This window comes from Triturus cristatus, chromosome 5_2 (assembly GCF_964204655.1).
Source record: "Triturus cristatus chromosome 5_2, aTriCri1.1, whole genome shotgun sequence".
In the NCBI taxonomy this organism is placed as follows: Eukaryota; Metazoa; Chordata; class Amphibia; order Caudata; family Salamandridae; genus Triturus; species Triturus cristatus.
This window is the reverse complement of record NC_140588.1, coordinates 1,122,103,389-1,122,119,103: the sequence shown is the minus strand read 5'-3', so window position 1 is coordinate 1,122,119,103 and position 15,715 is coordinate 1,122,103,389. Positions and strand designations below refer to the sequence as shown.

The following is a 15,715-nucleotide window of genomic DNA, read 5'->3' as shown; positions in this document are numbered from 1 at the left end:
GAGGGGCCCGGAGGGGGCCCTGACTGTCCTGAGACCAACCCTCGAGGTATCGTAGCTGGGCACTGGCGGGAGACTCCTCAGGGGAGGAATCTCGTATCTAGGATCGTACACTCGGCACCACACGACAAAGTGACACCACACCAAGAGTTCTTAAGAGCAAATCTTTATCAGATCAGAGTGGTAAGATCTTTATAATCAGCAAGGCAATATATATACAAGTGGAGCGCGGGCTCACAAAGTCTTGGAGGGGGGTTAGGAGGTAGCGGGACAGTCTTTGGGGGAATGGATCAAATGCAGGAGCGTATCCGGCGCACAGCTCACAATCCTCGAGCTGGGGGTTACGCTTGTCGTCGTGGGGTCCGGCGGGACCAAGGGAGTCTGGGGGCACTGCGAGATACTCAGCAGGCTCGAGTACAAGTTCGGAGGTCTTACGATCTTCAGGGAGCCGCGAGTCACTCAGCAGGGCTCAAGCACAAGTTCGGAGGTCTTACGATCTTCAGGGAGCCGCGAGTCACTCAGCAGGGCTCAAGCACAAGTTCGGAGGTCTTACGATCTTCAGGGAGCCGCGAGTCACTCAGCAGGGCTCAAGCACAAGTTCGGAGGTCTTACGATCTTCAGGGAGCCGCGAGTCACTCAGCAGGGCTCAGGTGTTTCCAAGGCGAATCTGCCCGACAGTCCCAGGGCACCCCTTGTTATAGGGCGACTCCTCTTTGATGTCCGGAGTCTGTGCAGGCAGGGGTCTTGTCACCTGGGGGTCGCTTGTTGGGGGTTTCCTGCTATTGTCCTTTGATCCTTTCAGGGCCGGGTCGGGAGGAGCCCCAGACACCCAGCAGGCGTGGAGCCAGCCCTCGGGGAGGCCGGCGGGTCGATCGAAACCCACCTTCCCAGGGAAGCGCAGAGGTGTGATGAAACTGCTCCTCCCTCTCTCATCCCAAGGGGAGCGCGATGTCCTCCAGCCGGAGTGGCGCCTGTAGGCTAGGGTCGCGATGGGGCCGGGCGGCCATCTTGGTGCATGAAGTGGGCACGCGGGCCCGGGGTGGCCGAAGGAGGAAGGCCTACGGACGGGGGAAGTCCGGGTCGGGTGTGTGTGTTCTGGTGGGAAGGATCGGCCAGGCCAGGGGCTCGGGGCTGGTGTGAGGTGCAGGGGTCAGGTCTGACTATGTTACGAGGGCCGGGTCTAACACAACCCAACCCATACACCACCCCTGGTCCCTGGTTATAGCCGCCCGGCCTCCCCACCCCGTAGCTACCGAAGACCCCTGGCCACCATGTCCCGATGGCCGGCCCGGGGCCCCAGCGAAACCTAGACCCTAAAACGTGTCATTCCCGGCCAAGGGAGAGGGAACCCCCCCAAGCAAGGCAGGGAGGAGTAGTCTCTGTCACACCTCTGACCTCCTCTCCAGAGAGGGTTTCGATCGCCCTCCGGGCCCCCAGGGAGCTGGCTCCCCGCATGCTGGGTGTCTGGAGTCCCTCTCGGCCCAACTTGAAAGGATCAAAGAGCCGAGCGGCAGGAAATCCCGACACACCGCCCCAGACGCCAAGACCCCTCTCTTTGAGGACGCCAGACTTCAAATAAAAGAAGGCGTATAACAGGGGGTGCTGAGGGGACTGGGGCAGAGAAGACCTGGAACTAAGAGAGCCCTGCAGGCCTGGTCGCGGCTCGACGGACCTGGAATGAAGGATGCGACCTGATCCTTGGAAACCATCTGAGCCCTGCTGACGTCGTCGCGGCTCCCGAGAACACTAAGAACACCGGGGCCTGCTGAGAGACTCGCGGCTCCCCCCGACCCTAAGACCATCGGAGCCCTGCTGAGAGACTCGCGGCTCCCCCAACTCTAAGACCAACCGAGCCTGCCGAGTGAATCGCAGCTCCCCAAAGCCCTCCCGATCGACAGTTCCTTCCCGCCAGAGCCCTGCAGACGTGGTCGCGGCTCGAGAATACACTGGTCAAGTTTGCGCTATATAAAACTCTGAGAAAAAAAAAGGAAGTGACTGCAGGTGACCAGACCCACCTTCCTGCAGAAGTGATTGGTTCAACCAGTAGGAGACAGTGATGTGATTGGTCGGACCAGTGGGAGACAGTGAAGTGACTGGTTGAATCAATAGGAGACAGGAAAGTGCTTGGTAGAACCTGTAGGAGACAGTGATGTGATTGGTTGAACCAGTAGGAGACAGTGAAGTGATTGGTTTAATTAGTAGGAGACAGGGAGGTGCTTGCAGGTGACCAGAGTCACCTTCCTATAGAAGTGATTGAACCAGTAGGAGACAGTGATGTGATTGGTTGAACATGAAGGAGACAAGGAGGTGACCATAGCCACCATCCTGCAGAAGTGATAGAACCAGTAGGAAACAGTGAAGTGATTGGTTGAACCAGTAGGAGACAGTGATGTGATTGGTTGAACCAGCAGGAGACAGTGATGTGATTGGTTGAACCTGTAGGAGACAGGGAAGTGATTGGTTGAACCAGTAGGAGACAGTGATGTGTTATGTTAATGTTATGTTATGTTAAATTTATTTCTATAGCGCGCGTACACCCAAAGGTTTCATGGCGCTGAAGCAGTGAAGTACTAGAAGAGAGGGTTACTGGTAGGCTTGTGTGAAAAGAAAAGTTTTAAGAAGGGATCTGAAACGCGGCAGGGATAATTCAAGTCTGAGATCCAGCGGGAGGGAGTCCCACATCTGAGGTGCCAGAAAAGAGAAGGTGAGTCCGCCATGTTTTTTACGATTGAAACGAGGAGAAGTAAGAAGGTTAGATTGAGACGAACGGAGTGTGCGAGTGGGAGAATAACGAGAGATTAAGGAAGAAATGAATGCAGGTGCCTTGCAGGTGAGGGCTTTAAAAATAATACAGCCCAGTTTGAATAAACAGCGTTTGGCAACTGGGAGCCAATGGAGGAACTTAAGCAGAGGGCGAATGTGTTGGGAACGTGGTTGGTGGGAGATGATGCGGGCGGCCTGATTCTGTACCAGCTGGAGACGATGAAGTTGATAGTGGGGAATGCCAACATAGAGGGAGTTGGCATAATCTATTCGTGAGATGACCAAGGCCATGAGAACCACAGTGAGGGCCTCGGAGGTGAGAAATCTAGCGATCTTCCGGATTCTGCGTAGGTGGAAGAAGCATGAAGATGTAACTGCCCCAATCTGGGGTGTCATGGACAGGTCACTGCTGATGATCACTCCAAGGCTTTTAACCGATTTGGAAGGTGAAGGAGGATTACCCAACGAGGGGGGCCAAAAATTGTTGTCCCAGGGGTTGGAGGGGCCGGTCAACACCAGCTCGGTCTTATCTGGGTTGAGCTTAAGCTGACTGATATTCATCCAGTCCCTGATGAAACAAAGGGTGGCCTGAAAACTGGCGATAGACGCGGCAGAGGGTTTGATGTCAAAGACAAGTTGAAGATCGTCCGCATAGTTGAAGCAGACTACTTCAAACTTGCGGAGCGAGTGAATGAGAGGGACCATGTAAAGGTTGAAGAGCAAGGGTGAGAGAGACGATCCCTGGGGAACGCCGCAAGTAAGAGGAGTCTTTTTTGCAAGAAAGGCGGACAGGCGTACGGCCTGGGAACGGTCGCCCAAAAAGGAGGAAATCCATTTTAGGGCCAAGCCCTGAATGCCGGCAGCTCTGACACGGTCGATCAACAGATTATGATCGACCGTGTCAAAAGCGGCCGAGAGGTCTAAGAGAACAAGGGCATGGGAGAGATTGTGATCCGCCCCCCTGCGGAGCTCGTTCATCACGTCAAGTATGACCTGCTCGGTGGAGTGAGCAGGTCTAAAACCGGCCTGATGGGAATCTAGGAAGGAGGAGCATTCAATAAAGGAACTAAGGCATTGTGTAACATGAGCCTCCAGGATCTTGCTCAAATAGGGAAGGAGGGAAATAGGTCGATAATTGGTGAGATTAGTAGGATCAGCCTGAGGTTTCTTCAAGATGGGGAGAACCTCAGCTGCTTTAAAGGAGGCGGGAACGACTCCTGATTTTAAGGAGTTGTTAAGGAATGCAAGCGGGAGGTCAGGACAGGTAAGGAAAGCTTCAGAAAGGAATGGGGGGGGCAAGGATCCGAGGGAGAGCCCGAGCTGACCTTTTTTAGGAGTAGAAGGAAGTTTTCCTTGGAAATCGGAGGAATTTGATCGAGGGACATGGTGTTTGTAGGAGGAGACCCCAGGACTAACGGGGGGGGAGCCGAAGGAATACTTTGTTTGATGGTGGAAATTTTCTCAATAAAAAAATTATTGAGGGCGTCGCAAAGATCCTGAGTGGGTGCAGGTTTGAGGGTCACCCTGTCAGGTAAAGATAATTCATTGACAATATGTGATTGATGTGATTGGTTGAACCAGTAGGAGATGAGGAAGTGACTGTAGGTGACCAGAACCGCCTTCCTGCAGAAGTGATTGAACCAGTAGGAAACAGTGAATTGATCGGTTGAAACAGTAAGAGACAGTGATGTGACTGGTTGCGACCAGTAGGAGACAGTGAAGTGATTGGTTGAACCATTAGGAGACAGTGATGTGATTGGTTAAATCAGTGGGAGGCAGTCAAGTGATTGGTTGAACCAGTAGAAGACAGGGAAGTGCCTGCATGTGACCAGAGTCACCTTCCTATTGAAGTGAGTGAACCAGTAGGAGACAGGGAAGTGATTGGTTGAACCAATAGGACACAATGAAGTGATTGGTCGAAACAGTAGGAGACAGGGAAGTGCTTGCAGGTGACCTGAGTCACCTTCCTATAAAAGTTATTGAACCAGTGGGACACAGTGATGGGACTGGTTGAACCAGTAGAAGACAGGAAAGTGATTTGTTGAACCTGCAGGAGGCAGTGATGTAATTGGGTGAACCAGTAGGAGACAATGATTTGATTGGTCGAACCAGCAGATTACAGCGAAGTGATTGGTTGAACCAGTAGGAGATAGTGATGTGTGTGTTGGAATCAGTAGGAGACAGTGAAGTGATTGGTCAAACCAGTAGGAAACAAGGAAGTGACTGCAGGTGACCAGAGCCACCTTCCTGCAGAAGTAATTGAACCAGTAGGAGACAGGGAAGTGATTGGTTGAACCGGTAGGAGACATGATGTGACTGGTTGAACATGTAGGAGACAAGGAAGTGATTGTATGTGACCAGAACCGCCTTCCTGCAGAAGTGATGATTGAACCAGTAGGAAACCGTGAAGTGATTGATGATCCAGTAGGAGACAGTGAAATAATTGGTTGAACCAGTAGGAGACAGTGAAGTGACTGGTTGAACCAGCAGGAGACAGTAAAGTAATTGGTTGAACCAGTAGGAGACAGTAATGTGATTGGTTGAACCGGTAGGAGACAGAGAAGTGCCTGCCGGTGACCGAAGTCACCTTCCTATAGAAGTGATTGAACCAGTAGGAGGCAGTGATGAGACTGGTTGAACCAGTAGGATACAGAAGAGTGATTGGCTGGCACTGCTGTCTTAAGAGTCTTCAGAAATGTAGGTCTTTGCCATGATGGTGCAGGCAGCTCATTGGGCCCCCATATTTCAGAACCAAAGTTTACAGCTTCCTTCTTGCACTTTGTCTCTGCAGCCAATCTGTATACTGCAATTAAAAGTTTGATCGTGGGCCAGTCTTCCGACTCTGAGGATGACGATGAAGGCACAGATCCCAACGCGGACCACAGAGACAACACTGGTGAGTGATAACGACAAAAGGATGTCCTGGTCACCTCCGCTCTTTCAGCCCTCCCAAAATGTCTCAATGAGCGAGGAGCCCTGACGGCGGCTTTGTCCCACTAAGGGCTGCTCGTCCACTGTGTAAGAAGCACAGGTGTCCTCTATTAATGTTTCCTCCATTATTGTCCAGTAGGGAGCAAGATGGCTCCTGGCTGGCATGCTGTGGGTCATCTGAGAACACTTATTGGACACATCCTTTCTGGATCCAAGAGACACAGAGAGCCACCTCTGTATGAACTCCTGGGGCCCTGGGGCAATCAGGGAGAGGCATTTCATGGCCATTATTTGGGGACTAATCTTTTCACCAGTGATGTTTAGCCCAAGTCCCACTGTATCTTAGAACTTATTCGCTAGAAGCCTCTTGGAGAGTTCCCTTGAATCAGTGCTTTTGCCAAGCTTGTTTAACAGGGATGATAACGCTTGTTATTACATCCAGGGTATAGCTATTACATCCAGGCTATAGCTTGGTATTACATCCAGGGTATAGCATGTTATTACAGCCAGGGTACGGCGTGATTAACATTGAGGATAACGATTGTTATTGCTATCAGAGTACAGATGTGGGGCCCGGCCTCGTGGCGTGGGCCTCCATGACCATTAGCACCCCAACCCAACTCATGCACCACCCCTGATCCCTGGTTATAGCCGCCCGGCCTCCCCACCCCGTAGCCACCGAAGACCCCCGGCCACCATGTCCCGATGTTCCGATGGCCGGCCCGGGGCCCCAGCAAAACCTAGACCTTAAACGCGCCATGCCTGGCCGAGGGAGAGGGAACCCCCCAAGCAAGACAGGGAGGAGTAGTCTCTATCACACCTCTGACCTCCTCTCAATAGAGGGTTTCGATCGCCCTCCGGGCCCCCAGGGAGCTGGCTCCCCGCATGCTGGGTGTCTGGAGTCCCTCCTGGCCCAACTTGAAAGGATCAAAGAGCCGAGCTGCAGGAAATCCCAACACACCTCCCCCAGACGCCAAGACCCCTCTCTGTGAGGACGCCAGACTTCAAAGAGAAGAAGGCGTATAACAGGGGGTGCTGAGGGGACTGGGGTAGAGAAGACCTGGAACTACGAGAGCCCTGCGGACCTGGTCGCGGCTCGACAAAACCGGAAAGAAGGACGCTACCTGATCCTTGGAAACCATCTGAACCCTGCTGACGTCGTCGCGGCTCCCGAGAACACTAAGAACACCGGAGCCCTGCTGAGAGACTCGCGGCTCCCCCCGACCCTAAGACCATCGGAGCCCTCCTGAGAGACTCGAGCCTCCCACCAACTCAAGACTGGCTGAGCCTGCCGAGTGAATCGCGGCTCCCCGAAGATCACCCGATCGACAGTTCCTTCCCGCCAGAGCCCTGCGGACGTGGTCGCAGCTCGAGAATACACTGGTCCGGCTGGACCCGAGACTGTACCGTGTCCCCCGGCTCGAGGATTGAGAGCTGTGCGAAGGATACTCGGCATTGACTCTGAACCTAGAACTGTCCCGCTACCCCAACCCCCCTGTGAAGGAATTACCAAGCTTGTTGTATCGACCAAAGACTACCTTGCGGATCATAAAGATCCAAAGAATCATAGATAAAGATCTCCGTCTACTGAAACCTACTGTGTGGTGTCCCTTTGTCAAGTAGTGCAAGCTCAGCGCGTGCGAACCTAAAGTACGAGACCCCTTCCTGAAAGGGCCTCCCCGCCGGTGCTCGGCCTGGTTCTGGGAGAGGTGGGTCACGGGGCGGTCAGGAACGTGTTCTGTAACCCCCCTGAGATCGCCCCTTCCAACATTTGGTGGCAGGCGACGGGATCCGAGCCGACACCTAGAGATCGTACAGTAAACGGCTGACGCACTACCGAACAAAGATGGAAGAAGGAACCGCCATGAGAACCACAGGAACCAACGCGAGCCCTATGTTCCGAGAGGACCGGTTGGAAGAGTATACACACCGAGAATTAAAACAGTTTTGCAAAGACCTTAGAATTGCTACCACCGGATTAAGCACAAAAGAAGATTTCCAGAAAGCATTGAAAGCCTGGATAGAGTCCGGAGCTTCCTCTTCCCAAACCGAAGGAGACGCTCGAGAGGGGGAACTGCCGAACGAACTCCGAATCACCCCGGTGAGGAGCAACGCCCCAGAGGGGGGCCTATCCCCGGAGGAACTAGCGGACCGGGAAAGGGGCCGCAGCCACGAACTAGAACTGGCCAAGCGTAAGATAGAGGGAGAGCTAAAATTGGCCGAAAAAAAGTTAGCTGTAGAACAGTTACGCCTACAAGGGGAACTTGAGGAAAAGAAATGCCAGTGAGAACACGAAGAAAGAAAACTTCAACTGGAACACGAGCACAGCCTGAAAGAGATCGAGCTCAAAGGCAAGAATAAGGAATCCAGCCCCTCGGGGAATCAAGAGACCTTCCCCCCCAATGGAACCAAAGGTACACATCCCCAAGGATGTGGTGAAAGAGTATTACAAAAACGACGACATCCAGCAATGGTTCAAGGCCTACGAGGTCGCCATGACCTCCCACCGAGTTCCACAGAAGGATTGGGGGGCTGGCTTGTGGGGCCGGTTCCTGAGCGAGGGGAGAGACACCCTGCTGGACCTGCCTTCCACCGTGCTAAATTCCTACAGCCACATGAAAGAGGCCTGATTAGCGAGATATGGACTCACCCCCGAGATGTACCGGCTACGGTTCCGAGACTGCAAAAAGGTACCCGGTACTACGTGGGTGGAGTACATAAACGTTTACAGCAGAGCCTTGGACGGGTGGATCAAGGGCAGCAAGGTCTCCACCTTTGAGGAGCTGTTCGACCTAATCGCTTGGGAACATTTGTCCGCCAATTGCTTTGCAGAGTTACGCCAGCACCTCCTTGACAGCAAGCTCACAGATCCTCGGAAACTGGCTGTTGAAGCTGACCGATGGGTGAACACCCGGGCCCCCCGGGGCCCCGTGGGAGACTACAGCCGCCACAGTCAGGGACCTCCCCGCCAGAGGGGTGGGGGAACCAGGGAAGACAGAGGGAATTCCAGGCAGGCGCCCAGCATAGTCCCCCCAGAAATCAATCCCCCCACTTTCCAGCACCACCTCCAGCCAGCACGGGGCCCCCGGGGAGACAGGCACCCCGAGTCAAGATCATCTGTTACCGATGCCAACAGACTGGTCACTACGCCAGTGACCCCCAATGTCCCATATACCAACGGGCCACAGCGACCGCTCCCCCAGCCTGACAGATGGCCAACGTGGCCCTAGGGGAGGAGATGGAGGACACAGAGGAGTGGGAGCCTGCAGCCATGGCCCTGGGCTCCCTAGGAGACCGAGAAATGGTTCCCGGAACTCCCTTACCCGCCAACACCAAGAAATACCGACAGCAGGTGACGGTCAACGGTCACCGAGTCGAGGCCCTCCACGACACCGGGGCGAGTGTCACAGCGGTCCACTGCCACCTGGTTGCCGAAGACCAGATACTACCCGACGTCTTCTGTCCGGTTATATCCTCGGAAAATTCCGAGAGCCTCTGCAGGATGGCCCTGGTACCCTTCGAATGGGGGGGGGGGGGAGTAACCGGTAAATTGAGAGTGGCCGTCCGAACCTCCCAGCCAGTGGACTGCCTCCTGGGCAACGTTCTCGAGAGCTCCCTGTGGGGACAGGTGGAACGAAGGGCCCACCTAGGAATGATGGGCCTACCCGAATGGGTGTGCGCCACCACGCGCTCCATGTCAGCCCGATCGCCTCCCCTCGAGGGAGGTGAGACCCCAACCCTGAACCCAGTCGCCATCCCCGAGGGACGGGACGGGCTACCCGAGCCTGATGACCTCCCCCCAGAAGGGGAACCCGTCCCCGACAATGGACCATTATATCAGAACCCCGAGCAAATGACGGAGCTAGGTGACCTGCCCGAGTTGGCGCAATGAGGGGGGCCCCTCCCGGGAGTAGTTCTGCAGAGAACAAGCCGCCTGCCCTTCCCTCATCGGACTCCGGCAGCAGGCCGAAGCCCAGGCGGCGGGCGACAAGTCCAGAACCCATTGGGTGTATTGGGAAACTGACCTCCTGTACAGTGAGTAGAAGTCTGCCGAGCTAGGATCGGCGCGGGTACTGGTGGTACCCCTGCGCTTCCGAGACTTCCTCCTGGGCCTAGCCCACGATGTGCCCCTGGCGGGACACTTGGGCCAAGACGAAACCTATCATCGCTTAGTCACCCCCTTCTATTGGCCCAAGATGCGAGCTAATGTCGAGGCCCACTGTAAGTCATGTCCCACGTGCCAGGCCAGCGGAAAAAGTGGCGGAAAGCGCAAGGCGCCACTACAACCCTTCCCCATCGTTAGTACCCCCTTCGAGCGGGTGGGGATAGACATCGTGGGACCTCTAGATCCAAGGACCTCCCAGGGCCACCGGTTCATCCTCGTACTGGTGGACCATGCCACCGGCTACCCCAAGGCCACCCCCCTCCGAACCGTGACGGCCCCCGTGGTGGGACGAGCCTTGATGGGGATATTCCCCCGCGTGGGGTTCCCTCGCGAGGTCGTGAGTGATTGCGACACTAACTTTATCTCAAAGTACATGAAGTCCTTATGGCAGCAATGTGGGGTATCGTACAAATTCCTTCCCGCCAGAGCCCTGCGGACGTGGTCGCGGCTCGAGAATACACTGGTCCGGCTGGACCCGAGACTGTACCGTGTCCCCCGGCTCGAGGATTGAGAGCTGTGCGAAGGATACTCGGCATTGACTCTGAACCTAGAACTGTCCCGCTACCCCAACCCCCCTGTGAAGGAATTACCAAGATTGTTGTATCGACCAAAGACTACCTTGCGGATCATAAATATCCAAAGAATCATAGATGAAGATCTCCGTCTACTGAAACCTACTGTGTGGTGCCCTTTTTCAAGTAGTGCAAGCTCAGCGCTTGCGATCCTAAAGTACGAGACACCTTCCTGAAAGGGCCTCCCCGCCTGTGCTCGGCCTGGTTCTGGGAGAGGTGGGTCACGGGGTGGTCAGGAACGTGTTCTGTAACCCCCCTGGAATCACCCCTTCCAACAACAGCTTGTTAATAAAGCCAGGGTATAGCTTGGTATTACAGTCAGGATACAACTTGTTTAACAGTGAGGATAACGCTTGTTATTGCAGCCAGGGTACAGCTTGGCATTGCAGCCAGGGTACAGCTTGGCATTGCATCCAGGGTACCGCTTGGTATTGCAGCCAGGGTACAGCTTGTTATTGCAGCCAGGGTACAGCTTGGTATTGCAGCCAGGGTACAGCTTTGCATTGCATCCAGGGTACAGCTTGGTATTGCATCCAGGGTACAGCTCGGTATTGTAGCCAGGGTACAGCTTGGCATTTCATCCAGGGTACAGCTTGGTATTGCATCCAGGGTACAGCTCGGTATTGTAGCCAGGGTACAGCTTGGCATTGCATCCAGGGTACAACTTGGCATTGCATCCAGGGTACAGCTTGGTATTGCAGACGGGGTACAGCTTGGTATTGTAGCCAGGGTACAGCTTGGCATTTCATCCAGGGTACAGCTTGGCATTTCATCCAGGGTACAGCTTGGTATTGCATCCAGGGAACAGCTCGGTATTGTAGCCAGGGTACAGCTTGGCATTGCATCCAGGGTACAGATTGGCATTGCATCCAGGGTACAGCTTGGTATTGCAGACGGGGTACAGCTTGGTATTGCAGACGGGGTACAGCTTGGTATTGTAGCCAGGGTACAGCTTGGCATTGCATCCAGGGTACAGCTTGGTATTGCATCCAGGGTACAGCTTGGCATTGCATCCAGGGTACAGCTTGGTATTGCATCCAGGGTACAGCTTGGTATTGCATCCGGGGTACAGCTCGGTATTGTAGCCAGGGTACAGCTTGGTATTGCAGACGGGGTACAGCTTGGTATTGTAGCCAGGGTACAGCTTGGCATTGCATCCAGGGTACAGCTTGGTATTGCATCCAGGGTACAGCTTGGCATTGCATCCAGGGTACAGCTTGGTATTGCAGACGGGGTACAGCTTGGTATTGTAGCCAGGGTACAGCTTGGTATTGCATCCAGGGTACAGCTTGGCATTGCAGACAGGGTACAGCTTGGCATTGCAGACAGGGTACAGCTCGGTATTGTAGCCAGGGTACAGCTTGGCATTGCATCCAGGGTACAGCTTGGTATTGCATCCAGGGTACAGCTTGGCATTGCATCCAGGGTACAGCTTGGCATTGCATCCAGGGTTCAGCCTGGTATTGCATCCAGGGTACAGCTTGGTATTGTAGCCAGGGTACCGCTTGGTATTGCATCCAGGGTACAGCTTGGCATTGCATCCAGGGCACTGCTTGGTATTGCATCCAGGGTACAGCTTGGTATTGCAGCCAGGGTACAGCTTGGCATTGCATCCAGGGTACAGCTTGATATTGCATCCAGGGTACAGCTTGGTATTGCAGCCAGGGTACAGCTTGGCATTGCATCCAGGGTACAGCTTGGCATTGCAGCCAGGGTACAGCTTGGTATTGCATCCAGGGTACAGCTTGGCATTGCATCCAGGGTACAGCTTGGCATTGCAGCCAGGGTACAGCTTGGTATTGCATCCAGGGTACAGCTTGTTTAATAGTGAGGATACCGTTTGTTATTACAACTACGAAACAGCTTATTACAGCCAGGGTAGAGCTTGGTATTGCATCCAGGGTACAGCTTGGTATTGCATCCAGGGTACAGCTTGGTATTGCATCCAGGGTACAGCTTGGCATTGCATCCAGGGTACAGCTTGGTATTGCAGCCAGGGTACAGCTTGGTATTGCATCCAGGGTACAGTTTGGTATTGCAGCCAGGGTACAGCTTGGTATTGCATCCAGGGTACAGCTTGGTATTGCATCCAGGGTACAGCTTGGCATTGCATCCAGGGTACAGCTTGGTATTGCATCCAGGGTACAGCTTGGTATTGCATCCAGGGTACAGCTTGGTATTGCAGCCAGGGTTCAGCTTGGTATTGCATCCAGGGTAGAGCTTAGTATTGCAGTCAGGGTACAGCTTGGTGTTGCATCCAGGGTACAGCTTGGTATTGCAGACGGGGTACAGCTTGGTATTGTAGCCAGGGTACAGCTTGGCATTGCATCCAGGGTACAGCTTGGTATTGCATCCAGGGTACAGCTTGGTATTGCAGACAGGGTACAGCTTGGTATTGTAGCCAGGGTACAGCTTGGTATTGCATCCAGGGTACAGCTTGGCATTGCAGACAGGGTACAGCTTGGCATTGCATCCAGGGTACAGCTCGGTATTGTAGCCAGGGTACAGCTTGGCATTGCATCCAGGGTACAGCTTGGTATTGCATCCAGGGTACAGCTTGGCATTGCATCCAGGGTACAGCTTGGCATTGCATCCAGGGTTCAGCTTGGTATTGCATCCAGGGTACAGCTTGGTATTGTAGCCAGGGTACAGCTTGGCATTGCATCCAGGGTACAGCTTGGCATTGCATCCAGGGTACAGCTTGGTATTGCATCCAGGGTACAGTTTGGTATTGCAGCCAGGGTACAGCTTGGTATTGCATCCAGGGTACAGCTTGGTATTGCAGCCAGGGTACAGCTTGGCATTGCATCCAGGGTACAGCTTGATATTGCATCCAGGGTACAGCTTGGTATTGCAGCCAGGGTACAGCTTGGCATTGCATCCAGGGTACAGCTTGGCATTGCAGCCAGGGTACAGCTCGGTATTGCATCCAGGGTACAGCTTGGCATTGCATCCAGGGTACAGCTTGGCATTGCAGCCAGGGTACAGCTTGGTATTGCATCCAGGGTACAGCTTGGTATTGCATCCAGGGTACAGCTTGGTATTGTAGCCAGGGTACAGCTTGGCATTGCATCCAGGGTACAGCTTGGCATTGCATCCAGGGTACAGCTTGGCATTGCATCCAGGGTACAGCTTGGTATTGCAGCCAGGGTACAGCTTGGTATTGTAGCCAGGGTACAGCTTGGCATTGCATCCAGGGTACAGCTTGGTATTGCATCCAGGGTACAGCTTGGCATTGCATCCAGGGTACAGCTTGGCATTGCATCCAGGGTACAGCTTGGTATTGCATCCAGGGTACAGCTTGGTATTGCATCCAGGGTACAGCTTGGCATTGCATCCAGGGTACAGCTTGGTATTGCATCCAGGGTACAGCTTGGTATTGCATCCAGGGTACAGCTTGGTATTGCATCCAGGGTACAGCTTGGCATTGCATCCAGGGTACAGCTTGGTATTGCAGACGGGGTACAGCTTGGTATTGCATCCAGGGTACAGCTTGGCATTGCATCCAGGGTACAGCTTGGCATTGCATCCAGGGTACAGCTTGGTATTGCATCCAGGGTACAGCTTGGTATTGCATCCAGGGTACAGCTTGGTAATGCAGCCAGGGTACAGCTTGGTATTGTAACCAGGGTACAGCTTGGTATTGTAACCAGGGTACAGCTTGGCATTGCATCCAGGGTACAGCTTGGCATTGCATCCAGGGTACAGCTTGGCATTGCATCCAGGGTACAGCTTGGCATTGCATCCAGGGTACAGCTTGGCATTGCATCCAGGGTACAGCTTGGTTGTGCATCCAGGGTACAGCTTGGTATTGCAGCCAGGGTACAGCTTGGCATTGCATCCAGGGTACAGCTTGGTATTGCAGCCAGGGTACAGCTTGGCATTGCATCCAGGGTACAGCTTGGCATTGCAGCCAGGGTACAGCTCGGTATTGCATCCAGGGTACAGCTTGGCATTGCATCCAGGGTACAGCTTGGCATTGCAGCCAGGGTACAGCTTGGTATTGCATCCAGGGTACAGCTTGGTATTGCATCCAGGGTACAGCTTGGCATTGCATCCAGGGTACAGCTTGGCATTGCATCCAGGGTACAGCTTGGTATTGCAGACGCGGTACAGCTTGGTATTGCAGCCAGGGTACAGCTTGGTATTGCATCCAGGGTACAGCTTGGTATTGCATCCAGGGTACAGCTTGGTATTGTAGCCAGGGTACAGCTTGGTATTGCAGCCAGGGTACAGCTCGGTACTGTAGCCAGGGTACACCTTGGCATTGCATCCAGGGTACACCTTGGCATTGCATCCAGGGTACAGCTTGGTATTGCATCCAGGGTACAGCTTGGTATTGCAGATGGGGTACAGCTTGGTATTGCATACGGGGTACAGCTTGGCATTGCATCCAGGGTACAGCTTGGTATTGCATCCAGGGTACAGCTTGGTATTGCAGACGGGGTACAGCTTGGTATTGCAGCCAGAGTACAGCTTGGTATTGTAGCCAGGTTACAGCTTGGCATTGCATCCAGGGTACAGCTTGGCATTGCATCCAGGGTACAGCTTGGCATTGCATCCAGGGTACAGCTTGGCATTGCATCCATGGTACAGCTTGGTATTGCATCCAGGGTACAGCTTAGTATTGCAGCCAGGGTTCAGCTTGGTATTGTAGCCAGGGTACAGCTTGGCATTGCATCCCGGGTACAGCTTGGTATTGCATCCAGGGTACAGCTTGGCATTGCATCCAGGGTACAGCTTGGCATTGCATCCAGGGTACAGCTTGGTATTGCATCCAGGGTACAGCTTGGTATTGCATCCAGGGTACAGCTTGGCATTGCATCCAGGGTACAGCTTGGTATTGCATCCAGGGTACAGCTTGGTATTGAATCCAGGGTACAGCTTGGTATTGCATCCAGGGTACAGCTTGGTATTGCATCCAGGGTACAGCTTGGCATTGCATCCAGGGTACAGCTTGGTATTGCAGACGGGGTACAGCTTGGTATTGCATCCAGGGTACAGCTTGGCATTGCATCCAGGGTACAGCTTGGCATTGCATCCAGGGTACAGCTTGGCATTGCATCCAGGGTACAGCTTGGTATTGCATCCAGGGTACAGCTTGGTAATGCAGCCAGGGTACAGCTTGGTATTGTAGCCAGGGTACAGCTTGGCATTGCATCCAGGGTACAACTTGGCATTGCATCCAGGGTACAGCTTGGCATTGCATCCAGGGTACAGCTTGGTTGTGCATCCAGGGTACAGCTTGGTATTGCAGCCAGGGTACAGCTTGGTATTGTAGCCAGGG

General features: G+C 53.9%; 1 protein-coding gene across 1 annotated transcript in view; it reads left to right on the top strand.

Annotated features, from left to right (window-relative positions):
• The window catches only part of LOC146829869 (uncharacterized), a 344,867-nt gene that overhangs the window by 136,869 nt on the left and 192,283 nt on the right, over nucleotides 1-15,715 (top strand). The window contains exon 3 of the mRNA XM_085608536.1: nucleotides 5,552-5,656. Within this exon, the coding sequence (XP_085464662.1) occupies nucleotides 5,552-5,656 (105 nt within the window). The remainder of the gene's footprint in view (nucleotides 1-5,551; nucleotides 5,657-15,715) is intronic.